At 35.8% G+C, this 15,053-nt stretch overlaps 1 protein-coding gene across 1 annotated transcript; it reads left to right on the forward strand.

The window, feature by feature from the left end:
• Window positions 1-907: 907 nt before the first annotated feature.
• Window positions 908-12,124, forward strand: LOC143556675 (transcription initiation factor IIF subunit beta-like). The gene is made up of 7 exons (XM_077045941.1): window positions 908-1,329; window positions 2,191-2,236; window positions 2,299-2,361; window positions 2,563-2,693; window positions 2,777-2,851; window positions 11,492-11,641; window positions 11,715-12,124. The coding sequence occupies exons 1-7, from the start codon at window positions 1,144-1,146 to the stop codon at window positions 11,832-11,834; spliced, it is 771 nt and encodes a 256-aa protein (XP_076902056.1). The 5' UTR covers window positions 908-1,143; the 3' UTR covers window positions 11,835-12,124.
• The last annotated feature ends 2,929 nt before the right edge of the window (window positions 12,125-15,053 follow it).

The following is a 15,053-nucleotide window of genomic DNA, read 5'->3' on the forward strand; positions in this document are numbered from 1 at the left end:
TATACTTTCATTTGATTTTGTCCTCAAAATAATAAAGACAAATTTTAAAAATAAGTTTTATAGTTATAAAACGATAAGATTAGTATTGGAAAAAATATGAAATATTTATTTTATTGATTATATGTTTTTATAAAGGGTAAATAATGTGTGCGGTTAATAGCATGGATCTTGTTCCCTATTGTAAATTACGTTACATATAGTTTATGACCTCATGTATAATAGAAATCGCGAGAGTGATCCTTATGTGTAACATCGTATTTTCTTCTTTCACTATTAAATATATAAGATAAAATGGGTATTTCTATTGTCTTTTTATATTCTACTACTATTTATATAAATATATTATGTTTTACTTATACTGGTTCAGGTTCTAAAAACATTGCTCAAAACACAACGGATTGATTAGCGTTGATTGAAACTAACATGTCTAGTTATAAAAATAGCGATCAATTAACCTTCTCATGTGATCACATCCTTTTTAAACTTTTTTCAAAACGAAATACTCACACAACACTAATCCTACTATTAAATCTACATTTTTGTCCACTCACACCACATTTGAGGAAATATTACTTTGTACATCCCTTTAAATACTACATTAAGACCCCTATAATACACATTGTTTGATGTGGATATTCGTATCTATCGCATTTCTTTCTCTCCATTTCACAAAACTGTTTCTAGGGTTCGGAATTTTATTGAATTAAAGATAAACCCTTAGATCTAAGGATGAACGAGGTGCCACCTGAAGTACCACTTTTTCAAATGCAACCAATTAATCAATGAATAACATTTTTTTTTTATTTTTTACTAAAATACTCGAATATAACCGGCCCCTTTTAATTGTTTCTTCAACAAAGTCTTCAAGGTAAATTTACCCGAAATTGTTAACCCGAACCAACTGTGACGGTGTTCCCAAAGTACCCGATTAGGTTTGCCGAAAGTGCCCCTTTCACCCTTGTAATTCACCGGTTATTATCACAAGCAGCCCTTGGCTTTCTCACCTTGTCAGTTACAACCCCTAAATTTCTAATTCAATCGAATGGTCAAATACAATCTAATAATAATAATTACAACCTCCCTACATCGCCGGAATCGGAAACAACACTAAACAAACAAGAAGAAGCTTCAACAAACAAGTCAATGGATGACGAACACAAGATTACGGATCTGGAAACAGCACGAGGCGATCGGTCAGTGTGGCTGATGAAGTGTCCGGTGGTGGTAGCCAAGGCATGGAACTCAATTCCTTCAGATTCTCAACAAAACCTAGCCAAGGTTGTTATCTCGCTTGATCCTCTTCGTCCTGAAGATCCTTCGTCTCTTCAGGTAACCTTATTATTTGCTTTAATAAGTAACTAGTTTGTGGACTAGCTGGTGCAATTGATTTGATACCTAATTTTGGCTGATAATACTTGATAATTGATATTAGGTTAATTGTAATTATAATTATGTGATCTTGCCAGCCAGTGCACGGTTCGGTTATTAGCCTCGATTGGATTAACTGATTGGTTTTTGGTTAATCGGTTAGCTTTTCGGTTAAAAACTTGGGCTAAAGGTTTTACTTAAAAATACATGAAATGGACGCATGAATACATGAAACTGAATGTATAAATACATGAAATGTAGATATAAGTACATAAAATGGAGGTATATATATACAAGAAATGGTGGTATAAAACATGAAATGGAGGTATAAAAACTAGAAATATATGAAAATATGAATGGTTAGGTTCGGTTAATCAGTGGTACAGATAATAACTGATAACCGATTGTTGGTTAATTCGGTTTGGTTAATCAAGGGTACAAAATATAACTGATAACTGATTGTTGGTTTCGGTTTTTGGTTAATTTCGGTTTGGTTAATCAAGGTTAGATAAAATAACCAGTAACCGATTGTTTGTTAATTCCGGTTCGGTTTCGTCGGTTTTCAGTTAGGATTCGGTTAATGGCTCAATTATTGCTCTCCCTACTTGCTTTGAACTTGATATAAGGTTATAGTTAAGAATTTTGAATCATATTTATGAATTTGTTGCTTAGTTAAGAATTATATAAGGTTTAGCAGGTTTTATCATTGAGCAACTAATTAAATGCATAATTACATGGTCATGAGTGGTCAGTTAAGAATTTTGAATCATATTTATGAATTTGTTGCTTAGTTGTTTCTCTTATTTTTATTATGGTGATCAGTTCTCAATGGAGATGGCTGGCAGCGAGACGGTGAATATGCCAAAAGAAACCGATTATGCTTCAGCGACCGATTATGGCCTCACCTTGATTTGCTTCAGAGAATATACCCATATGCTCTTAACATGTACAAAGACTGTGTACCTATGGGTATATTCTCTGAAGCAAATCAAGGTGAGGCCATAATCGGTCGTTTTTATGAGTTTTGAATTCTGATAACATTGACATTGTTATGACGCTTGTGTGTTCTCTACATATGATACTTTTAGACTTGAACTTTATTGAACGTATGTTGTGCTAAGTAAACAAACAAACTAAAGGGCCCCGACTCTCGTTTTGAACAATAGTTCTTGCATTCTACTCATTGTGTTATAGGAGGGGTTGCTACTGAAGGGAGAGTTGAACACAAATTCGATATGCAACCCAATAATAAGAACATGGAGGAATACAGTAGAATGTGTCGTGAAAGAACAAACAAGTCAATGATCAAAAATAGGCAAATACAGGTAGAACATTTTCTTTATAGTTATTTAGACTTTGTATTATAAGTTTACACTACATTTGTTCATCTTCCTTGTTTGTTGTATAGGTGATTGATAATGACCGAGGACTGCATATGAGGCCTATGCCTGGAATGGTTGGTTTGATTGCTTCCAATTCGAAGGTACAAACTACAAAGCATTTGTTGGAATACCGTATGCCCGAGACACATAATTAGGTTAATGTGGCTAGTCGTGTTTGATCCAAGTCGGGTCATACCCAATAACGAGTTAGACAAACACCAATTATGTATTTGTTGAGATATGATCTATAAAACAAATACAGAACACGACACATTCAGAAATCGGGTTTCTGAATAATTACTTGAAAGTGTTAAATAAATTAATTGGTTAATTTATTTATTCAAATAATTATTATTGGAATGATTATTTAAACATGTGTTCTTTTATAAAATGGTTTATAAAAGAAGGGGTGTTTATATATTTTATAAGGTATAAAATATATATATCATTTAAAACATGAGTCACATACACTCCATACACTTGGTGAAAGTTGGTAAAGAGTTGATGTAGGTTGAGTAAGACTTACTTGACCAAGACCTAACCAAGGATTTGATGGAGATATGATCTCATTATTTAAAATAGCATCAACATACTTTCAAGTAAGAAGAAATATACAACACATTTTCTCTCTTGCTTTTGGTTCGGCCGAAGACAAGAAAAGAAGAGGTTCGGGTCTCGTTTTTCTCGTGTTCAAGCTCCCTAACATAGCTCGGTGTGTGTTGGAGGCTCGGGTATCTTCCGTTTGAGGATCTTCCCTTTGAAAGTCTAGCATCAACATCATCATCTTCTTCAACCATCAACTACATCTCTTAAAGGTTTAAGAATGTAAGTTTTACAATCTTTGATAGTTTAGTTTTTTCCCGTATTATTTGATCTTTTGTCTCGGGTTTCTAATCTTAAGATTAATGGTAATCTTGAAACAAGAATAAAGGGTTATTCATAGATTAACATATCATATAAACTTGTAATATATATATATATATATATATATATATATATATATGGATACATATGTTTAAGTTTGTGATTATCACGCTTCCGCCTTAATTAATGACTAGTTAAATGGTTAACTAAGTTTAAAATTTCCATAGAAACCCAACAAATGGCATCAAGAGCCGGGATACGGGAAACTAAGCTTCGGGTTTTCGGTTTTATATTTTTCCCCTTGAAAGATTCTATACAAAAATAAACATGCATGATTTTTTGTATTTAATCTTGTTATTATTTTTGGCTTTGTTCAAAAAAAAAAATAAAATAAAATAAAATATAAAACCGAGTTCATGGGCCGAAGCCCAATTCGGATGTGATTGGGCCGAAGCCCACTTCTTTAGGTTAATGGGTTAACCGAGAAGAAAAATAAAGGAGGGAAGAAAGTTAAATGGGCCGAAGCCCATTTTGGTTAAATGGGCCGAAGCCCATTAGACTTTTTATTGGGCCGAAGCCCATGTGTTTTGCACATGTGGGCCGAAGCCCATAATCAAGTTATTGGGTCAAGCCCAAATGGGTTGGGCTAGGCCCGATAAGGTCAAGGGGTTTTGGAACGGGTTCCTAAGACATATCGGGTTATGTTTGTTAAAACTAGACCGAGCCGTAGACCAAATGGATGTTTGTTGTGATTGTTATTAATTATTCAAAGTTTCGGTTTGTAATAATTAATTAGGGGCAATTTTGTAATTATTTATTCATATGGGTATGTAATAAATAGTTTATTTGTAATATCTTTATTTTATAGAAAAAATGTATTAGGACATTTGTTATGTAAATTTAAAGAAGATTGCAAAATTGGAAGTTTGGGCCTTATTGGGCCGGGTATGGTAATAATGGGTCTCACAAGCCCATTAAAGGGATTCAAGCCCAAATGGACCTTAGCCCACCCAATGAGCCCAAATGGAAGCTTATGGAAGCTAAGGCCCAAGTTCAAGCCCAATGGATCACAACGGGGTTGAAGAAGATGCTCGAAGCATTTGGATGCGGGATCGAGTGGGAGCTACAACATCCATGTGTCATGTGTCCCTTAGGATTGGACCTAAGACACACACTTGTTTCGGCTAACAAGTGTGGTCTAACTTAGTGGCTCGTGTCTAGTATAATTATGTATGCTTGTTAATTGATTGCTTGATTGTGTGGTTGTTAGATATTAGGATATCAACTTCGTCACATAGAATTAATTAACAAAGCATAAAACGGGTTCTAATAATTATCGGTAATTACGTGACACATAGTTTAATAAAATGGATTTATTAACTAGCCGTCTCACGCCCATAATAAAATGGTTTTATTATAAATTAGAATTTTGAAAATGGTTTCAAAATATCATGTTACTAAATGCATGTTAGAACATGATTTAAAGTTTTACAACTAGAATTATTAAAACTAAAAATCCCTTTTAAAATTAAGGATAATAAGTCAAACACCATCCTTTTGTATAACGCTTAACATATTAGTAAGCTCTTAGTGGGAAAAAGGTCACCTAACCGCGTAGAGTAAATTAATATGTTGAGGTAATATTGGCATATAAATGGGAAAAAGGTCACCTAACCGTTTGTATGTTGATATTACAAGTTGATACAAGTAGGACGACTTAAATTAGAACCATGTGAAGAGGGTCACCCAAGCGTGGGGTCTAATAGGTGTTGATGGGATAAACATGCCGACACGAAATATGATTTTGAACCGGTCCTATAAACTCTAGAAGTTGCAAAAGGGTTTGCAATTGTTATGAATAACTACCTTGATAAACCGACAATGGGAAAAAGGTCACCTAACCGGAGTCGGGTTTATCGTTGGATTCTAGATTTTAATTATTAATTATATTTGGTATATATAAAAGGGTATTAATAATTAAAAAGGTAAAACACTAAAATGAACTTAATTAAAATTCTGCAGATGGCCGCACACGTCGACGACAACATAATCCCTAACGTCCAAAATGTATCTCTCCGATCTATTCTCGCTAAAGACCGTCTTAACCACAATAACTTTTCGGATTGGTTCCGAAATTTAAGGATTGTTCTAAAACAAGAAAAATTATATCATGTTTTGGAAACACCTATCCCCAACGAACCGGAAGAGGGAAGTGAGGTCGAATATATGAATTGGGTCCAACATACAGAAGATTTCATTCAAGTGTCATGCCTCATGTTGGCGACTATGGTTCCCGAAATCCAAAAGGATTTCGAAAACCATAATGCGTACGACATGATTACTCAACTTAAGGAAATGTTCCTTAAGCAATCAAGAGTTGAAAGGTTCGAAACGGTTCGAGCCTTGCATGCATGTAGAATGGATGATAATCAACCAGTTTCAACTTATGTACTTAAGATGAAAAGTTACATTGATCGCCTCGCCAAGCTCAATTGTCCCATCTCAAAAGAGTTAGCAACGGATTTGATCCTTAACTCCCTGTCGAAAAGGTTCGACACTTTCGTGTTAAATTATAACATGAATGGGTGGGACAAAAACATTGGAGAACTTCACTCAATGCTTAAAACAGCCGAGGCGAGCATAGGTAAAAGGGTTTTACCCGTGTTTGCGATCAATGAAGGTAAATCCAAGAATCGATCTCAACCCAATTCTAAGGCTAAGGTAGCAAAAAGAAAGGGTCCTCCTGTGCATCTTAAGGGTAAGGGCAAATCACCGGTTATGGCAAAGAAACAAAAGGTTGTGGAACCGAGGGGTCATAAGGATGATCCTTGTTTTGGTTGTGGGGAGACCGGACATTGGAAACGCAATTGCCCGGTCTACCTAAAAGAGCTAAGAGACAAGAGGAATGCGAGGCATGCCTCGGGTACTGTCTTTATGATTAATATTGAGCTAAATCTTATTTCTTCTAACACATGGGTATTGGATACCGGATGTGGAACTCATATTTGCAATTGGTTGCAGGGGTTCAAAAGGAATGAAGACTTAAAGAAGGGCGAAGTGAGTCTTTTCATGGGCAACGGTGCAAGGGTGCACGTGGTCGCTAGAGGAGATTTCACTTTATCGCTTCCAAGTGGTTTGAAAGTTGTTTTGAGAAATGTTTTGTATGCTCCTAGTTTGACTAGGAACATTATTTCCGTGCACCTTCTTAGACAATGTAACTTTGACTTTAAATTTGTAAAATCAGAAATGCATGTATCATCTAATGGTATCTTTTATTTTAAAGCTGTACAAAACAACGGTATTTATGAATTGGTTCATGACAATACCTCAAATAGCTCATTATATCAAACTTCCACTAAAAGACTCAAAAAGGATTTGAGTGATTCCTACATTTGGCATTGTCGTCTTGGACACATAAACAAGAATCGTGTAAATACTCTCCAAAAGAATGGTCTTTTGAAAACAAATGAGTTAGGTTCGTTTGATGAGTGTGAATCTTGTATTCAAGGCAAGATGACCAAAGAACCTTTTAAAGGTACAAATGAAAGGGCTAAGGACTTGTTAGGTATCATACATACGGATGTATGCGGACCTCTCAAGCCCACTAGTAGGAATAGTGAAAGGTACTTCATTACCTTTACCGACGATTTTAGTCGATATGGGTATGTGTATCTAATGAAACACAAACATGAAGCCTTTGAAATGTTCAAGGAATTTCAGAATGAAGTACAAAATCAGCTCGACCGAACAATCAAGGTACTCCGCTCCGATAGAGGAGGCGAATACCTAAGTGATGCTTTTCAATGTCATCTTAGAGATTGTAGAATTATTTCACAGTTCACTCCTCCTGGAACTCCTCAACATAATGGAGTATCCGAGAGGAGGAATAGAACACTGTTGGACATGGTTCGATCAATGATGGCACGAAGCTCACTACCGCCATCATTTTGGGGATATGCGCTACTTACAGCGGCTCGTATTTTGAATATGGCCCCGACCAAAAAGGTGGATCGAATACCCTATGAAGTGTGGCATGGAAAGGTTCCATCCTTTTCATATTTAAGGGTATGGGGATGCATAGTTTATGTTAAACGTGACACCCCAAATAAGCTTGAGGCTCGATCCATCAGGTGTATCTTCATAGGATACCCAAAGGATGATATAGGATATATATTCTATGATCCTAGTGAACAAAAGGTGTTTGTTTTACGCAAAGGATACTTCTTAGAAACTAAGTTCCTTATGGAAGGACCTAGTGAAAAGAGAGTGGAACTTGAAGAGGTTCAAGAATCACTGGATGATACACAGTTGGTCGATACTAGTTTTCAACACGAGGATGTTGAAGGTGATCAAATGGTTGATCATACACACGTTGCTCGCAGATCTAGTAGGATTAGTCAACCTCCCGAGAGATATGGATTTCTCGTGGATGATTGCTACTTGGTCGATTCGGATGAACCGATCTCCTACAAAGATGCTATGTCACAACCTGATTGTGACAAGTGGCTTGAAGCCATGAGCGCCGAGATGCAATCCATGCACGATAACCAAGTTTGGGAATTGATTGATCGTCCACTTAACTCCAAACTGGTTGGATGTAAGTGGGTCTTCAAGAAGAAGACCGATATGCATGGAAATCTAGATACTTACAAAGCACGACTTGTAGCAAAAGGTTTCATGCAAACTCAAGGGATTGATTATGATGAAACCTTCTCGCCGGTCGCGATGCTTAAGTCGATCAGGATATTATTTGCCATTGCAGCTCATTTTGATTATGAGATATGACAAATGGATGTCAAGACCGCTTTTCTTAATGGATATCTTGAGGAAGATGTCCATATGGTTCAGCCTGAAGGTTTTGTCGATCCATCTAATCCTGATAAAGTATGTAAGTTAAGGAAATCAATCTACGGGTTGAAACAAGCATCACGGATGTGGAATCATCGTTTTAATGAAGAAATCAAAGCGTTTGGTTTCGTCCAAAACGGTGATGAGGCGTGTGTGTATAAATGGGCTAGTGGGAGTATAGTCATGTTCCTTATTTTGTATGTCGATGATATACTTTTATTTGGAAATGATATACCAAGTATGGAAAACGTTAAAGCGTGGTTAAGTAGTCGTTTCTCAATTAAGGATCTTGGAGAAGCGACATATATCTTGGGAATAAAGGTCTATAGGGATAGACAAAGGAAATTGATCGGACTCAATCAAAGTGCATACATTGATAAAATCCTGAAAAGGTTCAGGATGGAAAACTCTAAGAAAGGTTTGGTACCTATTCCTAGAGGAACCGTGTTAAGCTCATCCCAAAGTCCTAGCTCTAAGGAAGAGCAGGATAGGATGAAGCATGTTCCTTATGCTTCGGCAATAGGATCTATTATGTATGCAATGATGTGCACTAGACCGGACGTCTCGTATGCTTTAAGCATAACGAGTAGATACCAGCACAACCCAGGTGACAGTCATTGGATGGCTGTCAAGAATATATTAAAATACCTTAGAAGGACTAAGGATATGTTTTTAATATATGGGTCTGGTGAGGAGGAACTCGTCGTAAAGGGTTACGTGGATGCGAGTTTCCAAACTGACCGAGATGATTCTCGGTCACAGTCGGGATATGTCTTCATTTTGAATGGAGGCGCTGTCTCTTGGAAGAGTTCGAAGCAGGATGTTGTCGCGTTATCCACTACAGAATCTGAGTACATCGCCGCTTCAATGGCAGCCCAAGAGGCTGCATGGATGAAAAAGTTCATCATGGATCTAGGGATTATCTCTACCATTCAGGAGCCCCTAGAGATATTCTGTGACAATGAGGGTGCTATTGCACAGATCAAGGAGCCTCGTGCTCATCAGAAAACGAGGCACATTGAGCGCAGATTCAACTACATAAGGGATGAAGTTGAAAAGGGAAAGATATGTATTCATAAAGTTCATACCGATCAAAATATTGCGGACCCACTCACGAAGCTCCTCGATAGGCCAAAGCATGAGGGTCATGTTTGTGCATTAGGACTTCGGTATTCTAGTGAGTGGATTTAATCTGTGTTTAGTGTTTATATAAGAACGAATGTAATGGGTATCTCATGAAAATTAATTATGTTTTAATTATTCAATGAGTTATGTTCTATATTTGCATGTTTAATCCATGAATGACTTATGTTGTTCTAAACGTCCGTAGTCGATCATACTTGTGGGAACAAGTATGAAGGTAAGACTATTATGAACCCGGATTGGTTGATATTCATGTGATGAATATAGGGCATAGGTTTGCCACCAAAGTTCATAGATATTTGTGGGATACAAATATTGGACTGACCCGCTCTCAAGAATCACTGCATGGAGTTAGTGTAACTGATCATAAGTAATCCTTGAGTAAAGGCGAGTATCATTGTGTCCTTTGACCTGAGATGCATATTGGATCTGGTTTTTCATCAAGTCTGATAACTTGACTCTCTTCTTTGTTATTTCGGTAACACGATAACGTGTAAGAAAGAGCTCAGATATCATACGAGATGTCAACAAGGGTGTATGCAGTCAAGATGGGATTTGTTCCTCTTATGTGTTGAGAGTTTAGATGTCTAAGGCCTGTTAAGTTAAATCATTGAGAGAATGATCACTCTGTGTCTCTTCGATTTGACAGGACATCTAGTAACAAAGGGATGTAGTGATAAGACTTACCTATATCATATCAAGTATGGACTTGAAGGGGATGATGTTATTGAATGGCACTTAGTCAAACACACTAGGGGTGGTGACCTGTTGTTAGGCGGTATTCACCATTAGCATTAACTTCCTATGAGTCTCGTGCAAGTGGGAGATTGTTGGAATACCGTATGCCCGAGACACATAATTAGGTTAATGTGGCTAGTCGTGTTTGATCCAAGTCGGGTCATACCCAATAACGAGTTAGACAAACACCAATTATGTATTTGTTGAGATATGATCTATAAAACAAATACAGAACACGACACATTCAGAAATCGGGTTTCTGAATAATTACTTGAAAGTGTTAAATAAATTAATTGGTTAATTTATTTATTCAAATAATTATTATTGGAATGATTATTTAAACATGTGTTCTTTTATAAAATGGTTTATAAAAGAATGGGTGTTTATATATTTTATAAGGTATAAAATATATATATCATTTAAAACATGAGTCACATACACTCCATACACTTGGTGAAAGTTGGTAAAGAGTTGATGTAGGTTGAGTAAGACTTACTTGACCAAGACCTAACCAAGGATTTGATGGAGATATGATCTCATTATTTAAAATAGCATCAACATACTTTCAAGTAAGAAGAAATATACAACACATTTTCTCTCTTGCTTTTGGTTCGGCCGAAGACAAGAAAAGAAGAGGTTCGGGTCTCGTTTTTCTCGTGTTCAAGCTCCCTAACATAGCTCGGTGTGTGTTGGAGGCTCGGGGTATCTTCCGTTTGAGGATCTTCCCTTTGAAAGTCTAGCATCAACATCATCATCTTCTTCAACCATCAACTACATCTCTTAAAGGTTTAAGAATGTAAGTTTTACAATCTTTGATAGTTTAGTTTTTTCCCGTATTATTTGATCTTTTGTCTCGGGTTTCTAATCTTAAGATTAATGGTAATCTTGAAACAAGAATAAAGGGTTATTCATAGATTAACATATCATATAAACTTGTAATATATATATATATATATATATATATATGGATACATATGTTTAAGTTTGTGATTATCACGCTTCCGCCTTAATTAATGACTAGTTAAATGGTTAACTAAGTTTAAAATTTCCATAGAAACCCAACAGCATTCTTAATGCTTGTAAACAATAAGAATTACATATTTACATTCCTTTTTTTTGATAATTTTGTTTAATGTATATATATTCAGGAAAAGAGAAAAGCAGCTCCAGTTAAGGGACAAGAGGTTAAAAGAACTAGAAGGGATCGCGGAGAATTGGAGGATATCATGTTCAAACTTTTTGAGAGACAGCCTAATTGGACTTTAAAACAGTTGGTCATTGAAACCGATCAACCAGCGGTGTGTACCTTATTATATTATTAGTTTATGATTGTTTATTGCTGATAATGAGGTTTTTTTATTTGTTTTACAGCAATTCTTGAAAGAGATATTGAATGAGCTTTGCGTGTACAACAAACGTGGAACGAATCAAGGAACGTATGAGCTGAAGCCAGAGTATAAGAAGTCTGTAGAGGAGACAGGTGCTGAATGAATGGTTTTTCTTATTCTGTAGTCAAATTACTAATGTAAAATGATAGCAATCCTTTATGATTTTATGAAATAATAAAGGACTCATATATAGCTAGTTGTTACAAATTATATTATACTGGATGCCTTCATGCCTTGTGTAATGTTACTCCCAGTGTGCTGGTTGCCATTTAGTTAATGGCCATTTTGTAGCTGGTCAAAATAGGCTCGGGTCAAAACAAGAGATATTTTGCAGTGCCGGACCTACTCGTTGGAGCTCCTCGGGAGTATTGTTTTTACGTTTATATACTAGGTTAGAGTCCGTGATATGCACATACGAAAATATAATAAAAGTAAAAAATTATTATATGTAATACGTAAATTCAGTTATTTCATATAATAGTTTTTATTTATAACTTTTATAACAAGTTTTTGATATATTTATACACTATTAATTATAATAATTTAATTTATTTTAAAAATAAAACATTCATACCAATTTTATTATATTACATTTTGTGTGTATTAAAATGATATTTAGAACAAAATGTGTCACAAATTTAAAAAACGTTTTTTGCTAACATTAGATAATTGGAGATGAAGACTCAAACAATAATGTAAATGGTCAATATCTTTCAATGTAGTAACCCATGTATCACATAGACGGAAATTGTATATATATACTAATAATGATAACGATAATAATAATACTAACGATAACGGTAATAATACTTGAATACATAATTTCAAATGTACATGGAACACAATTTGTTTATTTGTCGATGTTCATAGGTCTTTTTAACCAATAAATCAATAGTATTTTGTTTTTCACGTAAAACAATTTTAAACCAAACCAAGTAACAAAACAATATAAAAACATCTTGAATAATGTTCATTTGGTGAATAATGTTCATTTGGAAACACCAAGGAAATAATTAATTTGGATAATTTAAGCTCATCTCAAATAATTAATTTGGACCATTCTACTATTCTAGCACATTTGGCTAGGAACATGATGGATAAATCAGCGGGGCTTGCCTCAATGGCCAGGAACATGATGGATGACCCGGATGTCTCGGGTTCGAATCCTGATTCCGACCGGATTTTACCAGAGCATTAAAACTTGTCGTGCCTTCGGGCGGGGTGAACCAACTGGATTTTACCGGGAACGCCAAGCCAAACTCGGATGCCAGCGTGGATCCGGATCATGTCAACATAGTTGGCCTGAATGGGGTGGTGGGGTGCGATGTGTTCGCGCAGTCAGATAGCTTAACTGTGAAAGTCACCGTTCGAAAAAAAAAAACACATTTGAAAAGAAAAAATTTGGATAACTTGAGCCCGTTCGAAAATAATTAACGGCCTATTTTAAACATTATTTGGATAACATGAGTCCGTTTTATACAATCAATTTGGACCATTCATGTCCAATATAAACAATTGTTAAACAATAAAATCAACGGCAATTTATCAATGATTGGATAATTTGAGCCCGTTTTAAACATTAAGTTGGATAATCTGAGCTTGTTTTAAGCAATCAATTTGGATCATTCAAGTCCATTATAAGCGATAATTAAATGATGTAGAATCTTTGTTGACTCACCATTTAGCGGGGCTACTAGAAATTGGGTCTCTCTCTTGGACGGGACATCAAGTACATGTATACCTATTAACCAATTTCTAAACGCTGGAGTAGATCCTAAAGAAATACCACTTCCTCATGAAATTATCTTGAATCGGGATGAAATCAACAACAAATTAAGAACTCATCGATCATTAAAAAATCACCCCAACGCGGTCCTGCTGCCTACCCAGCGGAGCAATACGCTACTGATCGATCCCATACCGTCCGTCCACTCTCCACTCAGCCACCGTTCCACTCCCATCAATCGATTCTAAACAACTTCCAATTCCTCAATTCTAAACATCTTCGAATGCTTGCTTATTTGAATGTTACTATGTGTCCTAGCTTAAAAACTCAAACTTGTTAGTAGATTAATTATTACATTATTGAAAGTTATTTGCTATTGTGACCCAACCCAAACCAAAACGAATTTTTATAAATTTAGTTAGTGGTCGACAATCTCCCCAAAAAAATTCCGCCACCATGAAAAAAAGATGTTGGTCCACCACCGAGTGCATGTGGCATCTGTCAACGCTATACAACTACATAAGTATGGCACATTGGCACACATAGAAACAGAGCTCTATGAAGCAAAACGAACAATATTGGTTGATATTAGTAGACAAGTGCGGTAACACACGAAATTTTTGTTTTATGTCAAAATAAAGTAGAAGTAATTTTAAAAAATCAAGTTTCCCATTATGGATGCAACTGTTCATGTTTTCTCTTTTAAGATCCTTAAATGATTTAATTCTTTTGACAAATTCAAAGCTGCCATTTACCTTTTGTCGGGTTGTAACTATTTACCAACATATACCATCACCATGGTTCTTACTTTACCCTTTTAGATTCTTTTTCCTCGTACCATAATTCGCCATACATGTTTTCTCATAAAAAAAACACTTGGTTGATACTTGATAACAACAGTTGTTGTCAGTGAATGCTTTGAGCATGCATGATGTATTAATGTTGATTGATTAAGATTGTCCTATCTAGTGCCAAGCATGCAGTTTGTCTTCTACTTATATCATATGCGCATGCATGTGAATATTTGAAAGTGACCAACTATGAATCTTCATCGGGAGATATTTAGAGCATTTGTGGGTCCATCATGGTCAGTCTTGGGTAGGTTAATTGGCTCACTTAACCGATGGTGCATGTCTTGTCTTTCAAGAAGTGCTAGTGGAGTCCATTTTACTTCCATAAACCTGACTCATATTCTTTTTTCTATATGACAAGTCATAATGCCCATGGGATATTGTAGTTCGATTAGATGGTCAAAAGCATGTTGGTCGAGTACTCAAGTCAAATAGCATAGGGTTGTCATTAGTTGTCAAGATATGTTGGGTTCACAATCTCTGCTTGAACTCCATTGTCGTCTCTCTTAGAGCCACGGTTGTTTAGTGAGACAGTGTTAGTGTCGTTTAACTTTTGATCAATCCAACAACACATGTTCAGATTGACACGCCTTTGTTTTTTAAAAGTCGTACTGAGATTTGCTTGAGCCCTTAATGTGCCATTCTTGATCAACTCACGTATTCGTAGTAGATATAACGCTTGTATATATTATCTAAGAGTCGTGAAACACTTGTAGAATTAGGGTTAGAATTATCTTCGATATTA

This window comes from Bidens hawaiensis, unplaced genomic scaffold (assembly GCF_021521415.1).
Source record: "Bidens hawaiensis isolate Kalapana, Puna unplaced genomic scaffold, B.hawaiensis_p1.1 tig00018669_1, whole genome shotgun sequence".
NCBI classification, from domain to species: Eukaryota; Viridiplantae; Streptophyta; class Magnoliopsida; order Asterales; family Asteraceae; genus Bidens; species Bidens hawaiensis.